The sequence below is a fragment of the Grammomys surdaster genome, unplaced genomic scaffold, assembly GCF_004785775.1.
Source record: "Grammomys surdaster isolate TR1022 unplaced genomic scaffold, NIH_TR_1.0 126531, whole genome shotgun sequence".
Lineage (NCBI taxonomy): Eukaryota > Metazoa > Chordata > Mammalia > Rodentia > Muridae > Grammomys > Grammomys surdaster.
Genome location: NW_021621323.1, coordinates 5,403,286 through 5,428,677, shown reverse-complemented (window position 1 = coordinate 5,428,677; position 25,392 = coordinate 5,403,286). Strand labels below are relative to the sequence as shown.

General features: G+C 38.8%; 1 protein-coding gene across 1 annotated transcript in view; it reads left to right on the top strand.

Moving 5' to 3' along the window:
- Positions 1–25,392, top strand: part of Ppp3ca (protein phosphatase 3 catalytic subunit alpha) — a 272,769-nt gene that overhangs the window by 108,796 nt on the left and 138,581 nt on the right. Inside the window, exon 2 of the mRNA XM_028760375.1 lies at positions 22,314–22,514. Within this exon, the coding sequence (XP_028616208.1) occupies positions 22,314–22,514 (201 nt within the window). The remainder of the gene's footprint in view (positions 1–22,313; positions 22,515–25,392) is intronic.

The window sequence follows — 25,392 nt, the reverse complement described above, 5'->3', positions numbered from 1 at the left end:
AATAGTTAGGAAAATTTTAGTACAATTCCATGGAATATGCCCCCATGCCCTGTGTATATGTATGTGCCTGTGCATGTGTGTGTGTGCGTGCGTGTGTGTGTGTACATTAGCCAGAGGGTAATTTTGATCATTGTTCCCAGGAACTGTCCAGCTTAATTTTTGAGACACGGGGTCTCTCTTGATGACATGGACCTCATTGCGTAATCTAAGATGGTTGGCCAGTAAGTCTCAGAGGTCCACCTTGTTTTCATAAATGCTGGACGTTTTATACTTTGCTGCCAGGACTAATGCGCTCCTTTTTCTTTTTTCATGTATTCCGGAGTCCAACTCAGGTTCTTAAGTGCTTGCCAACTGAATTATCTCCTTAATACATTCTTGAGAATCAAACCCTTCCAGTGCAGCTCAGCTCCTCAATCCCGAACGCCTTGCTTCACAGAGCAAAGTAGGACTTTTTATATTGATTCCAGGATTTAATGTCAGATGAGTAAGCAGTTACACGTTTTTTTTTCTTTAATTATGTGGAAAAATTGAAACGTTGCTGAGATCTAAGCAAAAGGACCATGAGTTTCTTAATGGCAGGAAGGAACTTATAGATCTTTAGCAAAAGTGATGAGAACAAATTAGTAGTAAAACATTCCTTCATTCGCTTTAGATTGCTTATATGATTTATGAGATTTGATTTTTAATCCAGCTTCAAAATGTTACTTACTTTCCTTTCCCTGATTAATTGATCAATCAGGTGGTCAGCCTGCCTATCTTCCTTCCTTCCTTCCTTCCTTCCTTCCTTCCTTCCTTCCTTCCTTCCTTCCTTCCTTCCTTCCTTCCTTCCTTCCTTCCTTCTGTTTCTTTCTTCATTTTCTTTTTTAAAAATTTCTCCTCCTCCTCTTCCTTCTCCTTTTCCTCCTCTTCCTCTTCCTCCTCCACATTCTTTTACTTTTCTATTTTTTGAGCCCTATAATCTAAGTTGGCCTGGAACCTTTGTAGACAAGGCTAAAGGCTAACATCAGGAAGCTCTAGCAAAAACAAAGTATGGGTCACAGGGATCAATTCCAGGACATTTTGAATGAGTCTCCCACCCACCCATTTCCTCTTACTCTACTGGGACTCTTCATCCCATCCTCTTAAGGTGTTTCTGCATCTGTTTTATCTGTTTTCATCACTGGCCTCTGCTGTTAGGTTTGCACATGTTTTACTGGGCTGATGAGTGAGCTGCGCTTTCCACTGTTACGCATGAGTTTTTTTTCCATTGCTTTCTCTAAATCAATTGTTTCCAGAAATGAATTTAAACTCAGCAATTACAATTCAGTCGTCCTGATGTTTGTGAGAAGTTGCCCTTATACTATCACGCACTATGACAAAACTTGGGTGTAACTTTTTTTTTTTAATCAAGGGGGGAAACTCAACAGTGACAGGGGAGTGCATGCTTCAGCTTTTCCATAGTTCAATTCCAACCTTTATTTTTCCAAATGGAAAAGAACAAGGAGTAATTAAATAACACAGTGCAGGTTTTTCCTTAGTTAATATAAACTAAGTTATCTTTGATAATAAAAATAAAGTTACTGTTTGAACTATTATTTGCTTATGTGGGATCTGTGAGTACGAGACCTTATTCTTTGGAGTTATTTTTCCATTCCTTAGGATAAAGCAAACATGAATATATTTTACAGCTCTGTCACACTCTCTTCCTCCTCCCACTTTCTTGGTTTTCTGGAATTTTCAGCATCCTTTTTCTTTTTTTCTTCTATTGAGTTTATTAAGAATCTGTTCTACTCCAGTCCAGTTGTGACCCATAAGCTCTGGAAAGAGAGAAGCATATAATGACCCAGGGCACTTCCTCTTGTGTTAACAATTCTTTCACTCATTCTCAGACCCTCGAGTCTCACTCAGGACCCCTGGCTGAGTGTTCTCCTATGCAGAAGGTAGATGAGGTGAAGATTAACTTATATGTTGTGTTAGAATTGTGATTTTTTAAAAAAACCTCATACAGTTGTGTTTATCCAATATCCATTGTATACAGGTGACTGTGATGATACTCAATACTGATCTCAATCATGTTGCCAGGGTTACCAATGGAGATGTTAAACAGGACATGGCAGTCTGTCACAACTGAATGCACGATACCCCTGTATATCTAGTTCTTTGTAAATGGAAGAGCCTCTTTCTCCCACCACACCAGGGATGAGAGAGGATGTGTGACTCAAAGTTCAGTTTTCCCATTAAGGGACAGTCCATGGCCTGAGTCTTTTTCTGCTAACTTTACACAGTAGGCCATGCTATTCCTCTCATTCTCCATGTAAACAGAACTAAATTGGATAGTCTAAAGATTGAACATTTTTTTGAAAGCTGTTTAGAATGCTGTTTTATTTAAGAGCGTAGGTAGTTTAGCATGGTATGACATATGGGATTGAATTGATATACCTGAGTACACATCTAGACTCTGTTACTTAATATCAGTGTGGAACTGTAAGAGGTGTTTAACTTCCCTTTCCTAGCCTGACAGATGGCTCAGTAGTGTTTCCAAATATGAAGTCATGGATGGTGCTCTGCAGGTAATGGAGTGAAATGTCTTTCCTTCTTGTCCTCTTTTTCCAGCTAAGAATTTAGCTTATAAAGCTGTGGCGTTCTTAGACTAGATACTCTTTCTTGGTCTGGAAGTTTAAGGCTTTGACACATTTTCTGTTGGTAAGGTCAGGAAGTTGTTTGATTCACATATTCTGAGTTGGTCCTCTCTTGGATGGAGTTTGCATTTCTCAACTTCTTTACTGCTCTCATGGTGTCTTAGTGTTGCAACTTTAAATATATCATTTTTTTTTTTAATTTTGCTAGGTGACATTTTTCTTACAACCTATTACAATTTTTGTTACAATCTATTAGAGTACATGCCGCTAAGTATTTTAGAATGGATTCTGTGTTCAAGAGTTGTCTTGGTGAAAATTGCATAAGCTTCATCTAATTAAGAATTTAAAAAATACAAAAGTAACTGAAGTGAGGTTATTTCAGTTAGAAGTGACATTGGTATTGGAATGGTGACAAAACTTTACTCCCGAGCATGCAGAACTGAACCTTCATTTCCTTTCCTACAGTTTGCCTTTCTCTGCCAGGGAAACAAAAAATGACTTAAACCATAACTAATTAAGAAAACATTATTTTGCTTAATAGATAGCTGGAAGGTAAAGGGTGGAGAAGAAAATATGGAGAAAACATTTTTGATTCTTTTTCAAGAACTAACAGTGAAGGATTTTAGAGAAAGAAATATAATGAATAAAAATCAGTCTGTTATTAACACCATGCGTGGATGGATATATATATACACATACATATAATATATGTATACATATATGTATACATATATATATATGCATATGCATTTCTTCTCTCTGTCTCCCTCTGTGTGCATGTGTGTGTGTGTGCATGTGTGTGTGCATGTGTGCATGCACATGTCCTCAGGCTCACGTGCATTTGCATTTCTGAGTGCAGGAGCACATGAACCAAGCTGTACTAATGTAGTCAGAGGACACCTCAGGTGTGTCAGTCTTTCCTGTCATGTTGACTGAGGCAGAATCTCTTGTTTATTACTTCACGTATATGCTACACTAGCTGGCCAGTGATCTGTATTCTTCTGTCTTCTCCTCCTGTCTTCTCACAGGGCCACTGGGATTATAGATACATGTTACTGTAGCCAACTTTTATGTGGGTTTTGGAGGATTCATCTCAGTCACTCACGATAGCCCTACAAACCCTTAAGCTAATTCGAGTACACCTCAGCTATCAGATCTGAACATTCACATTTCTCAAACAAGTCAATATTCTTTTATAGTTTGATTATTTTTTCCAGTTATTTAAACTATTTTTGGTTTTAGGAAACTATTCAGAGACAAATTTTCTTTCTGCTTTGAGAACTGATAAATGTAACTGTCCAATTCTTTGATGGTTTATGTTGTTAGCTGCAAACATTATTATTAGTCCTTTCTCACATTTGGTTAAACGACTTTCCGTTCATCAGACTCACCTCACTCAACACCAGAAAAGTCAGTATGGTTGAGCATGGGCTTGGGTCCACTCAGGGTGCTGGTGTCAGTCTTTGGGTTTCTATGTCATCAGAGCTTATCAGATGAGACTGTTGTAGCAAAACTTGTTGCTTTGCACTCTTCTCGGTTTTTGATTTGTTTTGCTTATCAAGGAGATCTCTCAGGTGATTTTAGTAGCGAGTCCTGCGAGTGAACCTTTTGAAAGTTACATCCCAGAATGCTGCAGTCTGAGAACAAGAGAACAACACATGACCTCATATCACCTTGCTGTGGAGGAGTTGAATTCTTCAGTTTGACTTCTAGTTTTGTTTACCTAAGTAGGTAGGACAAGGACAAGGACAAGATCTTCCTCTCAGTCCTAAGAGTCCAAGTCTTTTCCAGAGTACCAGACACCTCTGGATGTTGACCCATGATGATTCTTGATATGTTTTCTTTCGAATTACAGCACAGGTAGACATTTTTTTTTCTTGCCTGCATTTGGTCTCAGTTTATCAGCAATCATAGTTGCTAGCTAGCAACAACCATTTCAGGAGCACTTAGTGTATGCCAGGTGTTCTAAGATGCTACATGATATGCATTCTTGTTCAGTCCTCACAAGATCTTTATGCTATCATACTCCCTGTTTTGCAGATAAGGACAATTTTGCAATTCAGATGAATAATGTAGCTACAAGGAGATTAGAACTACAATTCTGGGTTTCTTGGAGCCTTAAGACAAACATTCTTATGTAGCCCAGTCTTCTTAATACAAGACCCTAAAATTAAGAGGAGCAGATCTCTTACTGGTAATAAGTCCTCTGTCAAATGGAGCACACATGTGACTGATGATGCTTTCTCTAGTTAGGATGTAGAGGTCCCCCTGAGCACAGATAGAGAATATACGAAAGACAGGAGGGTCCTGTGGCTACTATGGCTTTATCAAGGTCAAACTCCAAAGGTATGCTTTCCTTTAGTTTTGGATTTTGGCTTTATCAAGGTCAAACCCCAAAGGTATTCTTTCCTTTGGTTTGGGATTTTCTTCATTTTTTTTTAATTAGCCCCGGCAAGATACATACAACTGCCCTTAACAGCCTTCAGTTTGCAGGCAGCATGTGGATTTTTCAACTCAAGCATGGAGGTTACGTCCTGGATCATCAGGAGTTGAGTTATCTTACATGTAATATAAACTTATTTTTTTAGCTATGCAATAGTGAACATTGCTACTTATCACAAGAGAGCATTGCGCAAGTATAAAGCATGCATAAATATGGTCCTAGTGGTGAATGTTACTGAAGTTGGAAATCTTGTAATCATACAGTGGTCTTTGTTCCTCCCGCCATCTGCAGCACCGTCAGGTTAAGGCAGCTAAGTTAGTTTAAGAGAAATCAAAGATCAAGTATTTGTGTTATTGTGATATTAAGCTGGTATGGTTTGAAATATGCCACATACTTCTCTATATTTTCAGATCATATTGTCGTAAATCAAATCAGTAGAGTATGGCTGCCATCATATGCTGCTAAATAGGCAGCATTTATTGTGTTCAGTAAGTAATGTTAAGGCTTTTAGTGTGTGTGTTATGGGAATCAAACACGGCATCTCACATATGCCAAGCAAGTGTTCTCGCATTGAACCAAATCCAGATTTACTGCATGACAATGCAGTATGTGGGTGAAAATGCAGATATCAGAAATAAGCAGACCTTTTAAACTGCTTTTAATTGATAGATGAATATATCATATTAGTTTAATACACTAGAATGTTTGTGATTTCCAGTAGATTCTCTGACCAATTTTTCTGATCCTAGTACTTTAAAATATTCATGATAGCATGAAGTAGCACTTTGGTTAATACAGTTGCTTAATTTGTATATAATAGTTTTTCTTAAAGCACACTGTAAATATGTATAATTTAGACTAAATAAAGTTGAGAAATTTGACCATATTTATCTCCCTCCAACAGAGTCAGTCATAAGGTACACATCGTCTCTGCAAATTTCCTAAAAACATGCTATAGTTAATAAACCATGTTACTCATGTTTAACATATGTTATTGAATCCTTTCTTCAAGAACATTTTTTGTTTATTTATATCATGTTTTTAAATTTTATAAAATAGAAAGTAGCTCAGCACTATAGTTGAGAAATTTGTGTCTATGTAAAATCTGGTTTTCTTGGAAGGTCCCACATTTGTCTGTCTGTCTGTCTGTCTGTCTGTCTGTCTCTGTCTCTCTCTATCTCTCTTTGTCTCTCTGTCTCTGTCTCTCTGTCTCTCTTTCCCCTCTTCTCTCTAGCTCCCCCATACACACTCAGTGTGTGTGTGTGTGTGTGTGTGTGTGTGTGTTTGTTTTTGTGTGTATTCTGCTTTGGAGCCTCCCTTTGAGGTCACAATACACACAGCATTATTTTCTTCTTTGCCAATGAAGATGGATAATAGTATTGATTAGCCATAATTTAGGGATCATTTTGAGTGCTGGTTGTCAAGACACATTCTTTGCTTTTAAGCCAGTTTAATGGTACAAAAATTTGTATAATGCTCAGGTGTTTTGAAATGTAAATGTGCCAAGTGTAATGTGAACTTTTAAGCAAACAAGAAACTTCTGGCATCCAGAGCAAATGAAATTGGTGAAAATTCACTGAAGCATAAGAAAAAGAAATACCAGAAAGCCTATGTACTTAACAAAGTCAAGCTCATTCTTTCTGCAAAGTGCTACACTTGAATCAAGCCTGCTTTCATGGCATCCTTTCACCATCTTTGGAAAAACAGAATCCCATTTCCCCTTCACAGGTTGTGGAAACAGGTTTCATAAGGATTTTCTCAAGGACACAGCCTTAGCCAGCCAAAATGTGAGAGTAGCAATTACATAATTCAGAACTAATAACCACTATACCTCGCTGAATTTAGAGCTTGGATTCTGCTCTGTATTGCTCAAAATTGTCAACAACAGGTTGGCTAAAAAGCTTTTAAGGAATAAGTCTAGGAGAGATGCACTTTAACAGTATTACAGGCCAGTGTGTGAGGTAGCAGCTAGCAGTGACAGAATGTACTGGATCTGCAGTAGACACCAAGCCTGGTAGAATTATTCTGAAGGACCCACTTACCCATCAGATCCTAAATGAAAATAGAACTTTAGTGTCATTTGCAAGCTGAGTAACAAACCCGTTATTGAATATGATATATAACACCCTGTGTTCCCTTCCTAGACTTGGTGCCAGCACTTAGGAAAACAAGAGCCATGTTGAAGGAGAGAACTGCATGCTGGGTAGATGCTGTTGTATTTAGAGAATCCCACTAGGAAGTGGGAAATGTCTGAGTTAATGATTCCACCAATGATCTGGGAAGTTCTGTGCCTGCCACTGTGGGAAAGAACAGTGAACTCAGACAAAGGAAAGGGCATTTTTGAGGAAATCTGGAAGCTGAGTGCTCTTCAGGCCACTCTTAATTCCCAGTTAACCTACATCTAAGTCACATTTTATGTAGAGGTGGTAGAGCAGGAGGAGTTCAGAGCTCATCCTCTGAAATGGTGATCTTAATGAGAGCCCTGGCTTCCTCTCACTGCCTATACAAACTTGCCAATGTCACTTCATCTCATACATAAGAAAAGTAGAAAAATACTACCTACCCCTCATGCCCAGGATCTGCCATTGAAATAACAAGTATGAAATATCTCAATGGTATCCAAGATGTTATTGATTATTGCCATATTAGTTTGGCAGTATTGTTGCTATTACTACCTCTTATTCTCTTTGGTTCCTATTTTGTTTTTGCAGTTACAATCTTGAGGGGTCAAATTCAATGACCCTTAGGGATACAATTAAGCATGTACATATTAAAACCGTTTAAGACTTGTGTTTGTGGAGAGTCTTGAGTGGGTACGAGAGGCTGGCAAACTGATGAAGGCATCAGTTGCTTTTGTTTAAAAAAGAAATACAAAAAGCCATACATATCAGACACAAATTAAACAATGACAACACCACGGAGGACACAAACTAGAGTCAAAGGGCTATTCTGTTGGACATTTGGTAATTTAAGTATGTGGGATATTTACAAGGAAAGGCAACTTATTTTTAGACATGCCATTTGAATAGGGGTGGTTCTGTTTTCACATGATAAGGGATGTAAACAAATCATTGGCTAGTTATGAGGAATACACATGAAATATTAATATGCAAATTAGGGCCCAAGCATTTTGCAAATACTGTTTTGTTTAATGCTCAGTTTACAAAAAGAAAACCATAGGTATTCCTGAAGAGTTACGCTATTTGAGGTAATGCAGTTTCCCTAAATAATCTGAATTCTGAGTTCAAGCACCTAGCCCTTCACCTAAGTATCTTCAAAAGCTTGAAGAAATGTGTGTGAATCCACAGATTCACTGGAACACTGAGTAGCTGGGGCAGCCTGACCTTAGGCTATGAGTGTAGGGTTGATAATGTGGAGGTAACCCTGGGATGGGGAGCAGTGGTCTGGCCATTATTGAAATAATCTAGACAAGTATATATAATTGAGAAAAGAGACCCGGTGGTTGCTATGGTGATGGTGAGCCAAGCTTGATGGGATGAACTTGAAGCTCTCCAGGTCATGGACTCTTAAGAATCTTTTAAGTGATTTCCCCCAAGAAATTTGTACAGACAAGAAACCGCAGTGAAAATCCAATACCCTCAAGCCTCTCCTTTACTTGATACTTCACATATTTTGTTTTGTTTTTTGTTTTTTGTTTTTAAATCGTTCGGAAAGTTTACTATATTTTTTTAAGGAAGTATACAGTTCTGCTTTGTGCTCCATGTATAATCTTGTAGTAACCATATTCTAAAATGTATCATGTTTTCAGATACCTATCTTTAGTAACTTTCATGAAATTAATCTTAGAAGATTCTTCTTGGCTCCTGTCCTTTCTATCCCAACTGCTTCAACACATACGTAAACAATAGCAGTGAAATTGTTTACATATCTCTTCCTTTGTTGATTATGAACAAAAACTGGCCTGAGATTTTGTGGGTTATTAATGTTGTCCACAACAAACACCTCATTCTGTGTTTCCTCATGAATACTCCTTATTTGAGTTTATTATTTTTTGATGGAAAAGTTATTTACCAGAAGAGAGAAAGATAGTAGCTCTATTATCAAAATGCATCTTCATGACCTGTAAATAATCAGCTCCAGGTCTCTGTCTGTGCTTCTGGGACACACTTTGTTTCTGTCTCCTGGGCAGAAAACCCTCTGGGTAATTAGTATCTGGTGGTATGGGGGTAAGGGAGTTCAGAAGATGTTGGGTGACTATTGTTTTGTTTATCATTTCATGAAAGAGTAATAATTGGGTCCCCCTTGGCCGTGTGGGGAGGCAGTGTAGCCAATACCTATGAGGGTATTGTAAAAGTCTAGTAAAAGTCTCTAGTAAAAGTCACATGCTATGGAGGGTGCTGCTTCACACTCATACACACACACACACACACACACACACACACAAACAGCTTTGTATATTATTAGTAAGCTAAACTCTGATTTCTCATATCCTCAAGTCATAATAACTTTGTAGTTTTAAAATTCTGTTTGTATTTTACTATCCTCAGAATGGACAGTTGAAATCTCTGTAGTGAATGTATATGTTATTTTCACTTGGTAGTGAATATCATGGAAGATTATGATGTATCAAACCACTTGGCAGAAACAGTATTGTATTTTCTGTCAATTTTTTTTTGTCTTCTCATGGAAATCTTCTTTTAGTTTTACTCTCAGACGTTTTTTATTTTGATAGATTGTGATAGATTTAAGGAATGACTGTATTCTACATACTTAAAGTATATACACTCGAGTGGCTATGGAGTTGGCTCAGTAAAAAGCACTTGCCACTCTTGCAGAGGACTCAGATTTGATACCCATTCCCCATATGACAGCTTACAACCATCCGCAACTCCAGTTACAAGGGATCTGATGCTCTTTCTTGACCTCCTCATAGTGAAAACTTTGCTTAGGAAGGGCATATCTCTTTTTACCCATTTAAGATAATTGAGTTTTTGCACTTACTTAGCATCAATATGTGTAAGTAGTCATGCACACATATGCCGTGACATGCATATGGAAGTCAGAGGACCATTAGCAGGAGTCTGTTCACTTCTTCCACTATGTGGGTCCCAGGGATTGAACTCAGGTCATCAGACTTAGTGACAAGACCTTGTAGGCACTGAACAATCTTGCTGGTCCCAAGCTATATCTCTTTTAAGCAGTAAGTCACTTACAGTTCTGTCTAATGAGAGCGTATTAAAATACTGCTACATGCTTGCAGGTCTTTGCATCAGCATACCCCATGTAGTAATCTGTAATAAGAAATCATTACGAAATATGACATCTTTATCACCAGGGACACCATGGGATTGCCCTGGTGTCCCCTAGGGTCATGGGGAACACAAAACTGTATGCCTTATTTGCTAAACTTATTCCAGGTCATCACCCTTTTTGATTTTATGTGCAGACCGGCCTATCCCACTCCTGTTGACTGGGGGCATGGACGTTGGCAGGGGGAACTGTTGCCCTGACTCTAGGCATCGCCTTGCACTGTGGGTCGATGATGTGGTAAGAAGAGGAGCTCTGAACCGAGAGCAGCGGCGGTTACTCTGCAGGACAGCTCTAGTCCAGTACTACACATGGCTGGAAATGTAAACAGTTACAGTTTTACCAAGGAGCTTCTCACTTTCCAACTTTATTTTTAAAAAAGGACTTTGATTTCAAATCATAATTGACAAGTTCAGTTGAAGAATGGACAGAATAAAGAAAAACAGTTTAGGAATCTTATTCTCAGAAATACCTATTAAAATACTCTAATGTTTAATCCTGTGTATGCAGAAAAATGATGGTTTGAGTTGAGAAGCAGACAGTTAAGGATTTGTGTTCGTTGTGTATTTCTCATAGGAGTGTATGGTTCTTAGAAATAGTCCCGATACAGTGGATGAGAAAAGGTTTATTCGCCTGAGGGAAGCGGTATATGCCTTACTCCTGTGGTGCTGCCCTCAGGGCCTCTGTTTTCCTGCAACCTGCTGTAGGGCCTCTAGGAAGAAGGAGGGGTAGCCAAGGCAGGGTAAGAGGGTGTGTTACTGCATAAATACAAAGCCTTCTATGATGGTTTTATTTATGAAATTATTTTTTCTATATTCAGGTATAGCTAGGAGGCATTCTTCGATCTACTTAGAATTGACATTATCATTTGGGGACATTTTTCAAGAACTTTTAAACAGAAGAAATTTACTCATTAAAAATTGTGTTATTTGTAGGTGTTTTAGTCTCCGAGTATTGGGCCAATACATAAGCATGATGGCACAGAAAATTTGTGGTGTTTGGAGTTGAGGAGTCAGTGTGGGAATCCTGTGTGGGAATAGATTTACACTGGTCTTTTTATTTTTATTTCAAAGATTTCTAATTTCATATTTATTAGATAATTTAAAATTTAAAAATTTACTATTTTCAACTCCAGTCTAGGTAAAGTGTGTGCTCATCTTGCGTTTTCTGGGTTGTTGGGTTGAGGACTTTTTCATGGTAAAGCATGCATTGGAGTTAAATCAAGTTTTAGAATCCAGGTAGACTTCATTTCTAAGGGGTAATTACTATACTCAAAGGGACTTCCTCCTTTGGGAAATAAATTCACCATGTCATGAAGAATATTTCTTTGTTTATTTTGTGGTTTTAATCTCCTGTGACATATTTGTCTAACAAAAAAACAAGGGAAAGTCTGAAGCTAAAATGAACTTTTATGTGCAGTGTGTGTGTGTGTGTGTGTGTGTGTGTGTGTGTGTATGCCACAGTGCATGTATGAAGGTCACAGGACTACTTGGAGGTCCTGTCCTACCATCCTGGTAGAAGGTAGATCCTGGGGGTTGTATGCAGGTAGGTGCTGTGGTTTGGTTGTAAGTGCCTCTACTTCCTGAGTCAGCTCCCAGACTCTAAAATAAATTAAATTATAAGTTTATCACCTTAAATTCATCTCAGGGCAGTGAGTTTTTTGCTTTACGTTAGGTTTGCTATTCTAGAAATAACTATAAATACCATTTGATACAGTATTTCATCATTATTTCACTTAGCACTGAAATTCAATAGAGTTGTGATATTTCCTGACATAGATGAGTACACATATTAAACGTGTTAATTTACTATACCATAGGATCCTAAAAGCAACTCCTCAAATGTATATTTTACTTTTTAAGAATCTAATTTAACTTTGATTTTTTATTAAAATATTTGATATTTAATCAAAATTGTTAAATTAGAAATACAACATTTTAAAGTACCAAATATATTTTTGCTTTCCTCATGACTATATATGAAATTATTCTTATTTGATTAGCCAGCCACATAAAGACATTGGTCTTGTAAATATGCACTTTATTCTTCTAACAATAAAACATTCAAGTTCACTGTCATCTTAAGTTTTTCAACAATGCTAAAATCTTTTGAAACAGCTACAATATGTCCTTTTCATAAAAACTTATATTGAGTCATTATTACATAATTCATTGTATAAGACATTTGTAATTGTAATAATATGAACCTCCCATCATAGTCAAAAGTTAAATTGTTTTGTGAGAAAACCTCTCAAAACTCCAGAGACAGAGTGGCCTGTTCCCTGTTTGCCTTCCTTGGGTCCTTTAGGCCTTGTGTTGAGGAAAAAAACCAAAACACATATGAAGGATTAGGAGTATATACACTTAGTCATATTTTAATGAAAATTACCTTAAAATTCAAATTATAGAAGCATTTGTTGGTGGTAGTCCTATGCTCCTTTTCTATAATTATTAATTCTTGTAATAGTAATTACCTTTTTTAATATCTGATTTTTAAAAATTAACTCTTGTTTGGCATAAAAAGGCATAGGTTTCCTCAGGACATTTCATACATGTGTTATCATTTATATGTTATATGTATGTTATACATGTGTTATCGTCTTTATGTTGCTCTCTTCCTCCCCCTCCATTTCTCCTCTGCAGGTTCCCTTTCTTTCCTGAAAGAATTGTTGTTCTGCTCTATTAAAAAATGGCTTGTAAGACATTTTAGAATTTGATTCAAAATGTACTATGTATAATGTATAGTTGGTAAGGCAGCGGGAAAGGGAAAATTGCTTATTTCAGTAAATGCTTTGAGCACCACTCTGCCCTTTTATGGACACTTTCGACATACTGCATAAAACCTCATTGTGCTGTATCTGCATGTCAACAACCAGGAAAACTGAAGGAGGTCTTTTGTTTGCTAGAGAAGCGACTGGGACAGGTATATATTGACTGAATATATCTTAAGGACTTGTGGGTGGTCCTTAGAGGAAGTGAGTGAAGAGGACATTGTTAGGGATGGAAGATTTCAAAGACAAAAGACCAGGACATTACCAAGTTGGAGTTTTATTAATAGGTGTTTAAGCATGTGTATTTGGATTTGACAGACACTATCTCCATTGAAAGCCTGATATTTTCTAATAAGCCAAGTGAGTAGAGTCAGAGTGACTGACATAACCAGAGCCCTGTGTTAAGTGCATTCACACTGTTCTAGCATCTGGCTCTTTCTCCCAGACATGGTTTGTGTATCTTTGCATATATATACTTCATACACAGATAAGCTGAGAATTGTTTAAAGCTCTATGTAAATTAAGCTAGATCATCCAGTATGAGAACACAAAACATAGACTGGAAATTTCAGCTGTCTTCCTTTATCCTTTCCTCCCTCCTTATTCTAAATAGGATCACATTTCATGTGTTGATGGTTTGTTAACTGGCAATGTGTATTTTCCAATAGCCAAACTTACCAAAACTCAACTATCTTACCACCTTAGAGTACTTTACTTTAGGTTCATCTGAAAATGAAATAATTATTTATTATTCCCTTTCAACATGAGAAGGGACCTTCTTTAGATGGGGCGTTGTTCTTTTTACCTGCTGACTCCCTTTCTCTTAATTTCTTCTTTAGTTTTGGTTTTAACACTTTTCCAACTGTCTCCAACAAAAACTGCACTGCACCACGGACGAGGTCAGCTCTTCAGAGTCCATGTGTCAGCTCATGCTTGTTGTCTGTTTGCCCACTTTTCCCAGCCTCCTCACTGGCTAACATGGAAGGTAGTGCCTTTCACAGATTCTTATAAATGATTAGTTAGTTAATATGAAGCAAAGGGACACAACTCAATATTGGGTCTGTAGAATCCTGAGAATATCTCCTCATAGGAGTCAACTCAGAGAACCCCAATGTTGGTACTCCCCTACAGAAAACGATTTTAGAACAAATCAGGATAGGGCCAAGTAATGAGTTTGTTAGTGGAAATAAAGAGGATAGAGATAGTACATGCTTTTCATTTAAGCATAACAAGGAAAAGAGAGGAGAATGGAAGAAGGGAGAAAAGAAAAGAGGGAGAGAGAGAAGGGGGCAGAGAGGAGGTATTGATGGATTTTATGAAAGGACTATATCTGTGCCCACTAAGACAGTGATGTGGGCTTCTCAAGAGAAGTGTTTAAAAGTTTCATATATGTCTGTGTGTGTGTGTTTGTGTGTGTATACAATTATATTTCATATAATCAAATATAATCAAATCAAACATAATCAAATATATATAGTCCTCTGTGTGTGTGTTTGTGTGTGTGTGTGTAACTTGGAAGTTGCATTGCACAAACGACATGTTCTATAACCAGGTTCAAAGATTAAGCAACATTTAAAAAACATGTACAAATGCAGTGGCTGCTTACCATGTTTCTTAAAGAATGTCCAGTTTGCAAATGAGAACTGTGGCTTAGGTTAGGGTGGGAGAAGAGAGAGAACTGGTTAAGGCAAGACTCAAAGGTCACCAACATTCCTGTCCATGTGGGTGTAGTTTATCTGTTGTTTTATTACCGTCTGTGTCTGAGATAGCGCTTAGAAAAGGGGAAGCTGTCTCTGGGAGTAGCTTGACTTTGTCAGTTGATTTGGATTGATGACTGAACAAGCAGGAAATGTGAACTGCCCTTCCAAGGTCCCATAGGTCGGCTGGTCTTTCTATTCTGCCAGCCTTTGATTAGAATGAAGGTGGGTGACATACACAAATGCCCACAAGATTTGAGTGCCAGTCTAAAGAGGTCAAGCCAGAACGTGTTTCAAGTTGTGCCTGACATGTGATATCCTTAAGCTGTTTTCTTAACATGCGCTGACCTAAGTATCTTTGACAGGCCTTTTGCAGAGTCACGATATGAATTATGGGACAAGGGCTCTTCATGTGCATGTTCTGGTTATAGAGAGGAATGAGATGAACATGCCTGGGCTTGCAATGGTGTTTCACCTGCTCTGTCTCATCCACTGGTGTGATGCTTGCTGGCAGTGAGGGATGGGGAGACAACGCAGGCTGGCATTCTGTACGCTTTTACTGATGGCATAGACCATTAGGTCTCCATCTGGGCTTTATGCTAATGTTTCCAGGGATTCCATTGCATTAATAGTGCATAGGGTTGTCTCTGAATAAGCTAGGAGCTCTGTATGCGATTCATGATCCTGAAAGGATTGCAGAACAAGAAGAAAAGCATGTGAAAGGAAAATGTCTAAATGCCCAATCTAGTGTCTGTGCATGAGGTCACGTATTTCATTTTAAATGTTCTAGTAGCTGCTTTTTTTTTAAAAAAAAGTAACTAGAAATAGGAATAATGAGTTGTAGCACCAAATTATATTTTGGTTATTAAAGAAACATCTTAATTTAATATTATATGTATATATAATATTAAATATATATTATATATAATATTAAATATACATATGGGATAATTTATATATACACATTGTTGTAGTTTGAATGTGAACTGTCCCCTTCACAGTGCTCCAGGCTTGTGTGTTGTGTGTTTGAATGCTTTGTTTCCCGTGGGTGGCATTGTTTGGGAAAGTTATAGACTCTTAGGAAGTGGAACCCCTCAGAAGGAATTGGGTTACTAGGAGGCAGGCTTTGAAATTTTATAGCCTGGACACATTTCATGTCTCTTTGGTTTTTGAGTTTTTATTTTGTTTGTTTTTCTCTGTCATGATGGACTGCATTCTTTTGTAATTTTGAGCTAAAAACAATAAAACCTTCCACCCTTACCTTGCTTTGCTTTGCCAGGGTGTTTTGTCACAGCGATGGGAAAGTAAGTAAGACACCTGCACAGAAGCACACACTAGATATTTTAAATGCAGGGCTTATTATCAACTCCCAGCATACCTTGGTTCCACTTTTCAACCACCGTAGCTGTCAGTACCATGGTAAGCGATTCCTGTCTGGAGGTTAAGATACTGACATAGAAATCAGGGGACATTGATGACAGCCCTAGTTTTAGCACTGGCTAACCTTTTGATGATGGATAAACTTGTCTCGCATTTGTGTTTTCCTTTACTCTTTTTTTTAATATCAGTGAGTCAGTATTGAATTGAAGTCTTCTAGTTTGCTTCAAGGCTCCCTAAATGAGGAGCAGTTTGGAGATAGAACCTATGCTTAGCATGCAAAAGGTCATTTTACCTACCTACAATGATTAGATGTAAATAAATTCATATGGTCTATGGATATGAGAAGAAAATAGAACTGGAACCTCGGGGGTTTTGTGTGTGTGTGTGTATGTGTGTGTGTGCACGCACGTGCGTGCGCGTGCATATACGTGTGTACATGTGTCTGCTTGTCCATATATGCATGACAATCATGCAGCACCCATGGGTTTCAGAAGAGGCCATTAGATCCTCAGTTGCAAGCAGTTGTGATCTGTTCAGTGTGAGTACTGAGAACTCTGCCCTAGTCCTCAAATGAGTAGCAAGTGCTCTTAACTGCTGAGTCAGCCCTTTCTCCAACAGTCATCAACAGTGGTTCACCATCAGAATGGTGGCAAAAAAGCAAAGCCTGTTGTGTTTAGGCCCTTTATTCTTTGAGAACTTGGAGTGTGTGGGTTTTAAGCTGTGATACCACTTAAGGGTTAAAAACTAAGCAAAGCATCATTTTTAAGAAGTTACTAGGCAAAATATTCTCTTGTCACCATTTTATGAAATTTTCCTGAAAGAAGTCCTACAGCAGAAATCTATCCCTCTTTCCAGTGAAGTTGTTACCATGACAACGATTCTTGGTTGTTTCCTTTAGCATAGTGGGAATCCCTTCAGAAGTGTATGGAGTTCCTCAGATATGAGAAGCAATAATTCTAGGTACTAGGATCAGACCCAAGAAGCAAGAGCTCGTGGATGGCTGCTAACTCCATGATGTGGTTTGTTTAAAACTCATTTAATTCAAAACCCAGAGACTTAGATCTTTTTTGAGGCGTGGTCCTTGTAATCAGCTGGGCCCAGGGATGTGGGTGCTTTTGTTACTGAATCTTCCGGGTTGGTGTTTTTCTGGTGAATGTAAAACTGATCACAGCTTCAATAGACATAAGGACTGAAAATGTTTCTCCATATCATACAGCTGAGCACTGGTGAAATCAACAAATAGGAAAGAAACTATCATATCTTTGTCCATTGGAGGTGAACCTACTTAAGGCAGTTTTGTCTTAGTAATGAAAGGATTGCATCATTCTCACCCCACATCTTACCTAGTATTTTTCTGTATTATTCATTTGAAGATAAGAAAGTGACATTTTGTGGGAATAGTACACTTACAAGAAGCTGGGTGTTTTCATTTCTCTATATGATGTTTCCAGGAAGTCTTATAAAAGTTTACTCTGTATTTATATTTAAGGCAATAACAAGAAAATTATCTCAGCAAGACCTAGCTCAAATCTGAGCCTCTATTGATGAGTTTTAATAGAGTTCAGAAACTTCACTTCTCTGGGTCGAAAATGTGTTAGAGAAAGCAGTTAACTATTATACTCTCAAGTGAAGGAAGGAGGAGAGCCCTAAGTTTATTACATAAAGCACAGTCACTTTCACAGTGAGTTAATGGGAAAAAGTATTTTTCAAGCCCATGGAGTTCTTTGGTCCAAATAGTTTTTGCTCAACATTTGGCACCAGTCTTCATGTAGGGCTCTAGGTGAAGAGAGAAAAAACAAATCAACGTGACATTTGAAAGGCTGGTATTTTTTTCTGTGATGCCAAAAGTTGCACAAATACACAAATATTAGTCCACTCTTATTTCTGTTCTGGAAAACTTCTCCCTGGCCTTCAGCCTCTCTGCGTATCATTATTGGCACCATGGGTTGCCCAACTTGGCTCCTGCAGACCTTGCCATCTGTCTGACTGCTGAGAGGCCCAGTCACACCAGCCTGCCTTTCAGCCAGTGGGAAGTGGGGCCCTACTATTGGCTCTTTCTCTCTGTTTCCTCTTCCTGTTGATATTATTTGGAAACAGCACCCAAACCTCACAACATGTGGCTTTACTTCAGCCAAACCCATTGGCTAAAGGCTTTTGCTGCCCAAGCAGGGCAATCTGAGTTTGCTCCCTGGAACCCATGTATAAGAGGAAGGAAAGAATCTACTCCAGGAAGCTTCCCTCTGACCACCATGGGCATCTGTGCCCAGACACACACACACACACACACACAAGCATGCATGCACGCACGCACGCGTAGACACTAGACAGTGAAAGGTAGAGCATCAATTGTTCAGTTCATCTTGGCCATTGAGAGAGCTGAGGTCCAAGAGAAAGTAAAATTCTGAAAAGGGCCCTGTCCTGGGTGTCTTTTTTGTGTCTTGCCTTAGATATTCAGCGAATTTCCCATTGAATCCTTTACTCTACATAAATTTAACAAGGTCACCACTTTCATCCCCCTGACAGGCCCTTCCTGTGTACCTATCCATCCACCTGACACCTTCACAGAGCCACTTAAACATTCACAGTTACAAAACTTGAACCTTGGAAAATGACTTTTATTAAAACAAAACAAATAACAACAACAACAATAAAAACAGCTCTTGCACTTGCCCCAAGGGACTTTTGAAGTCTCTGCTTGTACACTCTTCCATCTATCAGATGTCCCCCTGACTTATGAGTTGGTAACTTTGAGGAATGGCCAGTATGATATCTATGAATCTCAAAACATACGTGAAGTCTCAGGTTAAAAAAAAAATGAAAAAGCATTTGAGAGACAGAGGTAGACAAATCTTTAAATTCGAGAGAGGTATAGGTACATAGTGAGATGCTGTCTCAAAAAAAAAAAAAAAGAAAGAAAGAAAGAAATAAAACAATGACCACTGACTTGTCTCTGTGCTTTCTTTATTCCTGGGTGTGTACACATAGTCAAGTGCCTGTGGTGGTCAGAGTTCAGCTTCTGGTGCCTTTCCTCAGGAACTGGCCACCTTGTTATTTCAGATAGCAGTCTTCAGATAGCCTCACAGATTGAGGTTCACTGTGAGGCTGGCTGGTTCACCAGAGAAGCCGATGGGTCCTCTTGGGCAGGAGTGTCTGCTTTTTGTCAGTGCTTATGGTCAAACTCAGGCTGCTTCCTGGCTCTGACAGAACTATCGCCCTTTACACTTGCCTAACAAACACCTACACGAGAAGTATTGGTGAGGGCCAAGAAGTTCCAAGATCCACGACCTAATATCCTCTCCTTTTCTCTCTTCTGAGCAATGGCTACACACTGACATTCTGCTTCATGTTTTGTAACTCAATAGATTCCTTTGAAAGTTAAAAATAAAGGACTGTTTTGACATAGGAAAATTGTTTATCTATGAGAAACAACTTTCCCATATCAGAATTTGAATTCTGGAATGTGATTTATTGATTGTTTTTTAATGAGTATGTGTTGTCTTGAGGACTTTTGGGAAGAAGTGTAGTTTAATTGTTAACATGAGTATTCTGGCATCAGATTGCTTAGGCTTAAAGTCAGTGAGTTTACATATAAATCAGTAGGTGATTATATTGGGCAATGTGCTTATTTAATATTCTTGAGCCTCAGGTTGCCCACACATTCGTGTTCTAGGGACTCAAGGAGTTTATACGTAAACACATATACATATGCCTTACTAGGCTTACAGTTTTCCCATCGTGTCTGGTTTTAATACCTACGCAAAGCCTGGCATAAAATAACAGTGTCGTAGCTATTTGTTGCCGCTCTATTTACTTTAGTTATTATAACACTCTGCAGATGGACATAATCTCACTGTAAGGGCAAGTAACAGAAGCCAGAGGAGGTTACTTAACTTTCTCAAGGTCATAGAGCTTAGACTTCAGAGTCAAGGTTTATAGCCAGGTTCCTTGTGCTGACCCCCACATCCTGCTGGTCACCCATGGAGTCTGTCGCTGCCTCTTCATCTCCTCAGCACTGTCGCATGCACGTGGTTGGATTGTTAGGAAGGTATGGCTGCAGCCGTGTGTAGAAGTTCATTTCCCAGTTTAAAAAAACATATTAGCAATTTGTAACAAGTCTATGTTGTTAAGAGATTTCATCCTGGCGGCAGGTCTATGCTGTTAGAATGTATACATTTCTTAACATATATCTAAGTCTTACTTCTTTGATGAAGTATATTGTACAGTAGAACAGGTTTGTTTGTTTGTTTGTTTGATTCTTTTCTGCTGAGAGAAGAATCTTTCAAACGTAGCATTGTGGGCGTGACACAGGCATGTTCTGCAGATGGCTTCAGTGGATATGAGTTGTCCAGTGGATTAAATCTTGTGTGAAATAAATAAATAATGAGTTTTTAAAACAGCTCATATCATAGCCTGTTTATCAGAATTCCTGTCACCATCTCTCATGATGGACCTTTGAATTTTCTGGCTCCTACAGGAGCCTGGGTAAAGAGTGAGCTGTAAGAGTGAGCATCTGCCAGGTACTCAACAGATGTTAGGGTGGAAGTAGCTATAAAGGAATTCTCATGTACAGTTGCATGGGGTGGATGGAACAAGGAATCATGGAATGTGATTTTTATTTTTTAACCCAAGCAACCATTTGTCTTCATGACATTTTCGTGGTTGTGCTTTTTTTTTTCTGACCTCATATTGTCTCCTCCTATTTTTTAAATGTGTTTTTATGTATGTATGTGTTTGTATTTGTATCTGTGTGTGCAGAATACATGTGTACATGTGCATGTGAGAGGCAGCAGCCAGTGTTCTCTATCCCTCCTACCTTATCTTTTTTTGAGAGATTTTGTCACTCATTGAACTTTGAGCTTTTTGGGTAGATTGACTGGCCTTTGTGGTCCAAGGATCTTTCCCATTGCCTCCTCCCTCAGAGCTACAGCTGCGTGGCCATGCCTCCTCCCTCAGAGCTGCAGCTGCGTGGCCATGCCTCCTCCCTCAGAGCTACAGCTGCGTGGCCGTGCCTCCTCCCTCAGAGCTACAGCTGCGTGGCCGGGCCTCCTCCCTCAGAGCTACAGCTGCGTGGCCTTGCCTGGCTTTGTATGTGGTGCTGGGGAATCCTAGTAGATGATCATGCTTCCTGTACATGTGGGGCAAACTATCTCACCAGTTCCTGCCTTACTCTTCACAATGTCCCGTCAGTTCTCTTTTAAGTTTGGGTTTGGCTGTGTGTGTGTGTTTGTGTGTGTGTGTGTGTGTGTGTGTGTGTGTGTGTGTGTGTGTGTGTGAGAGAGAGAGAGAGAGAGAGAGAGAGAGAGAGAGAGAGAGAGAGAGTGCAGAGTCCAGAAATCAACTCCTGATGTTATTCCTCAGGAGGCTCTCAGCCTTGCATTCTGAGACAAGGTCTCCCACTGAGTCCTGGGACTAACAGGTTAGCCAAGGGTGGCTGGACTATCATCACTTATCCTTATCTCGTCTCTGTCTTCTTGTGCTAGAATTTTAGGCATATATCACCATTGTGCTTAGTTTTTCAAAAATGGGTATAGGGGATTGAACTTGGGTCTTCAACCTTGTGTTGCACCTGCTTTATGGTCAGAGCTATTAACACAATTTTAAATGCAAATTTGACTTTCCAGTTCAAGTATCAGCGCATTTTTGGCTGTTGCTTTAAAATGTCTGTTCTTTTCTTTAATCGTGAGTGTTAGCAGTAGGGAGTTGACTCAGAGATGGGACTTCATTTTGGACAGATCCACTTGTCGAGATGCCTTATCCCTTCCATTTGTCCAAACTTAGCAGAACAGTCTTTCCTGGAGTGGGTTATCAGTGGGAATTTAGGATCTGTTTTCATTTATGGAATTAGGGATTGCCTATCAGAAAGCATATGGTCATATAAACTCAGTCAGGATCCTCCATATGTGTGCAGTGGCCCTGACTGAGAAGATTCATAAGCCCCCTTTTTCCATGATCACTAATTATTTCTAGAATCAGAAGAAGAAGTCAGTCTTAAATTCTTGGTAGATTCCTTAGTGCATTTTAATTTGAGCTCTTATTATAGACAGCGTTAGCTGGTTAGTGACAGTTTTGGGTGTCGGAGGTTGGTGGCCTGTTGTTGATGGGCCTTGGTTAATGTAACCTTTTGGTTTTTCTTGCAGCTGTTCCATTTCCGCCAAGTCACCGGCTGACAGCAAAGGAAGTGTTTGATAACGATGGGAAACCTCGTGTGGATATCTTAAAAGCACATCTCATGAAGGAGGGCAGGCTGGAAGAAAGTGTCGCGTTGAGAATAATAACAGAGGGTGCTTCGATTCTCCGACAGGAAAAAAACTTGCTGGATATCGACGCCCCAGTTACAGGTAAGGCCCAAGCATGGAGCCCACTCTACACCGACCACTATATAAAACAGTAAAATCGAAGGTCCTTCCCACCAGTGAGCCTTCAGACACACACCATCCACCTTTTTCCATTGAATCTGCACATTTAAGGGATCAAGGATATAATTCGTGCATAAAAATTATGTTTGTTTGCATTTTCTGCCTACACTATTGAATTGTTGTGATCTCAAAAATGATGTACAACAGTGTTGGTACAGATACTCAGTTAATTACAGTGTACTCCCACAAGGCAAGGTTCCTCGTGGTGTCCTCAGCCTTCCACAGAGGTCATGTCCAAGGGAAACAGATTGAAATGTGAGCCAAGGCTGGTCTCCAGGCTGTATCCTCTCAGCAGCACTGGGGACTTGTGAAAATGTAGACTCTCAGGCTCCACCTTGCAACTACTGAGTCTAGGTTCCTGGGGTCAGGTCTAGCAGTCTCTGTTTGATTAAGTCCGCTGAGTTGTTCTGGTCCATATTAAAGCATCAGAAGCTACTTGAGGAAGGAGGTGCCTTTGGCCTCCTTGCCATAGAGACCTGTGCCTAGGGCTACCTCCTTAATCCTCATTTTCCGTCACTTTTCTTAGGAAGGTAAATATTTTATTGTATGTATGCTCCTCTTGCATCATAAAAATGAAATCTTACTATAAGAAGCACCTAATACCCAGCGAATTTAATCTGCTGTGTATGGAGTTTGCTGAGAATATAGACTTTTACTTTCAGTGAAGCTAAAAATGTTTTGTTTTGTTTTTTTAATATTTTAAACTTGACCTGAGAAGACATTTCAATGGAGAATGTTTGAAAGAAAGGAGCCATGAAAAGATTTTTATATCCACTTGGGATTTTTCATCTCCTGAGTCTTCATATGCTTATGCTATTGTTATTCAGATCTGGTTTTGAGTGTGACAAGACTACAGTGAAGAGATTCCCTGAGTTTCAGAACAGACCTTTGTGGTTTGCACAGTCCTGAAGGACTCTTAGTCCAAAGAAATGGACATTATCCATAGTTTATATTTGGTTGATAATTTCAATGCTGATGGAGGTTGGAGTTAGTTAGCAGAAGGCATTTGTTCTGTTGGGATTAACTCTGTTACTAAATCATACCACAAGCCTACTCCGTGGACATCGGAGTCAGCCCTAGTTTCCTTATCATCAGATGGGGTTCTGGATTATCTCCTGCTCATTATGTAAGGATGTGATGGTACTTCCCTTTCTTTAGTACTGAAACCCTAAAAACAAAATGAGATAAAGTTAATATTTTAAGACTAGTAGAGAGTACACAGCAGCAAGATTATCTTACCACTTGATTATAATTGCCTTATGTACAACAACAATAATACAGAAGCATTAGATAATATCTTTATGGCTATGTTTACTTGTTGCCTATAAGAATAAATGATATGCTGTTTTATTAGGTTTATTTTTCTTTACCTGTCACATGATAATGTGCAGCTTCTAATGAAAACTTTATGTTAAATTCACTAATGAGCCCAGTAGGTATTAATGGAGATGATAAGTATAGCTAAAAGTAAACATAAAATACATATTTAGGGGAATAAGTTTTCTGGAATGGCTCAGTTGTCTCCTCTGTGTGATTAGCTCGTCTTGGAAGAAAACAGAGGAAGACTGTGGAAGAACTGGACTTAGGAAGTCTCATCCCTGAGGTCTAATCCTGTGTGTAGTCTGAAGAGGTACCTGACTCCACATGACATTTTAGCAATTTTCACGACAGAGATTTGAAGCTATTTGGATATCATGGATAATGAAAAGTTATACGGATTTGCTGGGGTCACTACTCCATTTCACTCTGAATATAAAGATACAAATAAGTGACAAAGACACTGGGCAAAAAGGATTTATTGTAACATATTAGGTAAAAGGAAGAAAACCGTTCTGTCTAGGCTGCTAAATATCCAAGTCTAACTCATTTATAAGCAACAGAAATCTACTAATACATTGAAAGATCATGGTGTTAGAAGATTTAATGTCCCTGGTAGGTCCTATCCCTGGTTCACAGACAGTGGCTTCTCCTGTGTTCTTACATGGGAGAAGGAAGGGGGCCCTAGTCTATAGACACTGACTGTACTTACAAGGGCTGTATAGTCCTATTCATGAAACCTTCCAGAGTCTCTCATACTAGATACTAGATTTCAGCATAGAAATCTGGGGGAGACCAAAGTGTTCAGACCTCAGCATTTACAGAAAGGAACATACTCTGACCCATGACTCTCTGAACATAACCTGAAACATGGGTAAATTGGGAAAAAGTAGGGTAGATGGATCAAGGACATAGAAAAGCTTTTCTTTGTGTTTGGAGTAAAAGTGAAATAACAGTAATTTGGAATCTAGAATCCTCCCATATCTGAAGTCTTCTGAGCAACAGGGGACCATTCAAATTTTCAAGGAGCCAGAACATGTTAGACTTTTGGATAAGGGATATTCACCCCATAAAGTCTCTTCAAATACGAAGTCCAGGAAGCCTCTCCCATCAAGCATTCTGGATATAGGGGTCCTGAGCCTGACTTAAGACTTTGGTAATGTTTTATGATATCTGGTTGCCTTATTCTGAGATTTCACCCTATTTGGACAGCTGAGTGTACCAGATGATATTTATATGTTAACTTAGAGTTTGTTTAGATAATTGAATCAGCAAAGTTATATTTAGTTTATACTTGAAAAATTTCCTAATAAAGTATCCTTTATATAATTCTGATTGCCACACTTAAAAGATAACCTGTGAAAGAATTCAGAAAAGAAAGAAGAGAATAAAAGGGGGTGATGTGGATGGACAAGGATCATGTATTGGGAAGATGTAAGGAAAGATCAAGGAGACATAAATGTGGTTTGGGCAGATAAAGACC